This window comes from Sycon ciliatum, chromosome 9 (assembly GCF_964019385.1).
Source record: "Sycon ciliatum chromosome 9, ocSycCili1.1, whole genome shotgun sequence".
Lineage (NCBI taxonomy): Eukaryota > Metazoa > Porifera > Calcarea > Leucosolenida > Sycettidae > Sycon > Sycon ciliatum.
The window spans coordinates 4,127,376-4,129,417 of record NC_088651.1 but is presented as its reverse complement, the minus strand read 5'-3'; the positions used below and the strand labels follow the sequence as shown (position 1 = coordinate 4,129,417).

The 2,042-nt window shown below is 50.8% G+C and overlaps 1 protein-coding gene across 1 annotated transcript; it reads right to left on the bottom strand.

The window, feature by feature from the left end:
• Positions 1-297: 297 nt before the first annotated feature.
• LOC135825126 (serine/threonine-protein kinase SBK1-like) lies at positions 298-1,728 on the bottom strand. The gene has a single exon (XM_065337861.1). It carries the CDS (start codon positions 1,726-1,728, stop codon positions 298-300), a length of 1,431 nt encoding a protein of 476 aa, XP_065193933.1.
• Positions 1,729-2,042: the final 314 nt, after the last annotated feature.

Here is a 2,042-nt window from a genome sequence, read left to right as displayed (position 1 = left end):
TTCTACATTATTTTGTTGCTGAGGGGCATGGTTATTATTAGTTACTGAGGAGCATAGCTATTATTTGTTGCTGAGGGGCATAGCTATTGAGTTGCACAAGTATACTCCCTGGATCAGAGCCACAACCAAAACAATGGTCATGGGCAGAAAATCCAAAGAAGAAGGAATTTATTTTTGTACGTTGTGTGTTGCTTACATCATCCGTACTCTGTATACATTCTACATGCACATGTAGCTTTGAAAGTGAGGGCTTAGCTTCTGATATTTATTGTAAGTCAAGGCGGTGAAAGCTAGACGTCAGTGCTGGCGTCTAGGCAGAATGTACGGTAGTTCTTCATCCAACACCTCGACAACGGCACGGGCGCAGAAGCGTCGTTCCGGGTCTATGCGGAGTAGGTTCGTGACAAGGAAATTCACGAAGGGCGAGAGGTGGTTGAACTCGTCCTTCGAGAACCTCAGGGAAGGCGGTTCCAAGCGGAACGACTGTGGCCAGATGGCAACGAGATGGTGAAAAAAGAAGTCGAAATCCCGGTCGGTCAAGGAGGCTAATTTCCACGGAGGCTCTTGATATTGCGACATAGCGCACACTGTCAGGACCCCGAAGGACCACATGTCGGTGGCTGCACTAAGCTCAGTGAGTTCACCCGGCTTTCCGCAGGTTAATTCCGGACAAGTGTACTGCCATGTGTTGCCGATGTGTCTTCCAGGTCGTATCATTTGCCCTATGACTTTGGCAGCTCCGAAGTCGATTAGCTTTGCAATGAGCTTCCTATTCGGTCCAACATTCACGCCGATATTCTCCATTTTGAGGTCAATGTGAACAATTCCCAGTGAATGAATGTAACGGAGACCCTTCGCTGCATCTCTCAGCAGGCGGAGGCGTTCGTGCGGCGGGACGCTGGCGACTACTTCGAACAGGTCACGCTTCGGTAAGTACTCCATTTGGAAGCCGTAGCTGGAGTCATGCTTGAAATGATAAAGGCATAGTGGATTTGCAAGGCGCGCGATGAACGGGCAATTGTCGTCCTCCACTATCCTATGAATGACCATTTCACGCAGCAGTCTGTCTCGGCTGCGTATGCGATCTTCTTCTTGGTATCTATGCTGCTTGATCACCGTGAGCTTACCATTCTCCCCCTTTGCTCTGACCAGGCATATTTTCGTTCTGGTCATGTCCCACAGGTTTCTCTCAACTTGGAAGTCGTCGTGAATCGAGCCCGTATACACTTGCGTAATGCCTCCCATCTGTGACTTAATTTGATCCGCCAGCCACGAGGCGTTCGTGTTTGCGTATACTTCGGGTATGACCGGTTTCTCCACAGTAACGGTGAAGGGCGCAGATGCTGCTCGAGCCGCACCGCCCTGCTCCGCTGCAACAGGAGCGACGCTTGCCTCTTCGACAGGTGCGGGTGATTCAGTCGACGTCGGGGCGTACACTTCGGGTATGACCGGTTTCTCCACAGTAACGGTGAAGGGCGCAGATGCTGCTCGAGCCGCACCGCCCTGCTCCGCTGCAACAGGAGCGACGCTTGCCTCTTCGACCGGTGCGGGTGATTCAGTCGACGTCGGAGGAGTTACAAAAACGTCCTCTTCCGAGGTCGGAGGTGTTACCAAAACGTCCTCCTCCGAGGTCGGAGGTGTTACAAAAATGTCCTCCTCCGAGGTCTGAGGAGTTACAAAATAATTCTCCGACTCGTCGGGAAACCATGCCAGTCGCACTGCCGCCATTACCCCACCCATAGTTGCAAAGCCAGGGACCAGTTGCAACCTTGGAATATTACACTAGAAAATAGTTTTTGCCAATCTCACTTAGCCAAAAGCATTCGACCACAGTGGCAGAAGTTGAGGTAGCAGCAGATCAACGCTTTTAATGCTCATTGCTATGGCTCCACCTTTCCAAGTTGCTTTAGTGCATGCATCGTACGCGAATCCTATGCAAAAGCGAGCTGCAAGGTACATGTATATCGCACACCTCTTTGTATGAGGCCCTATAGTGCCGTAGCCGCTGCATGTTACAATCGACCGTAGAATAGTAATATTTG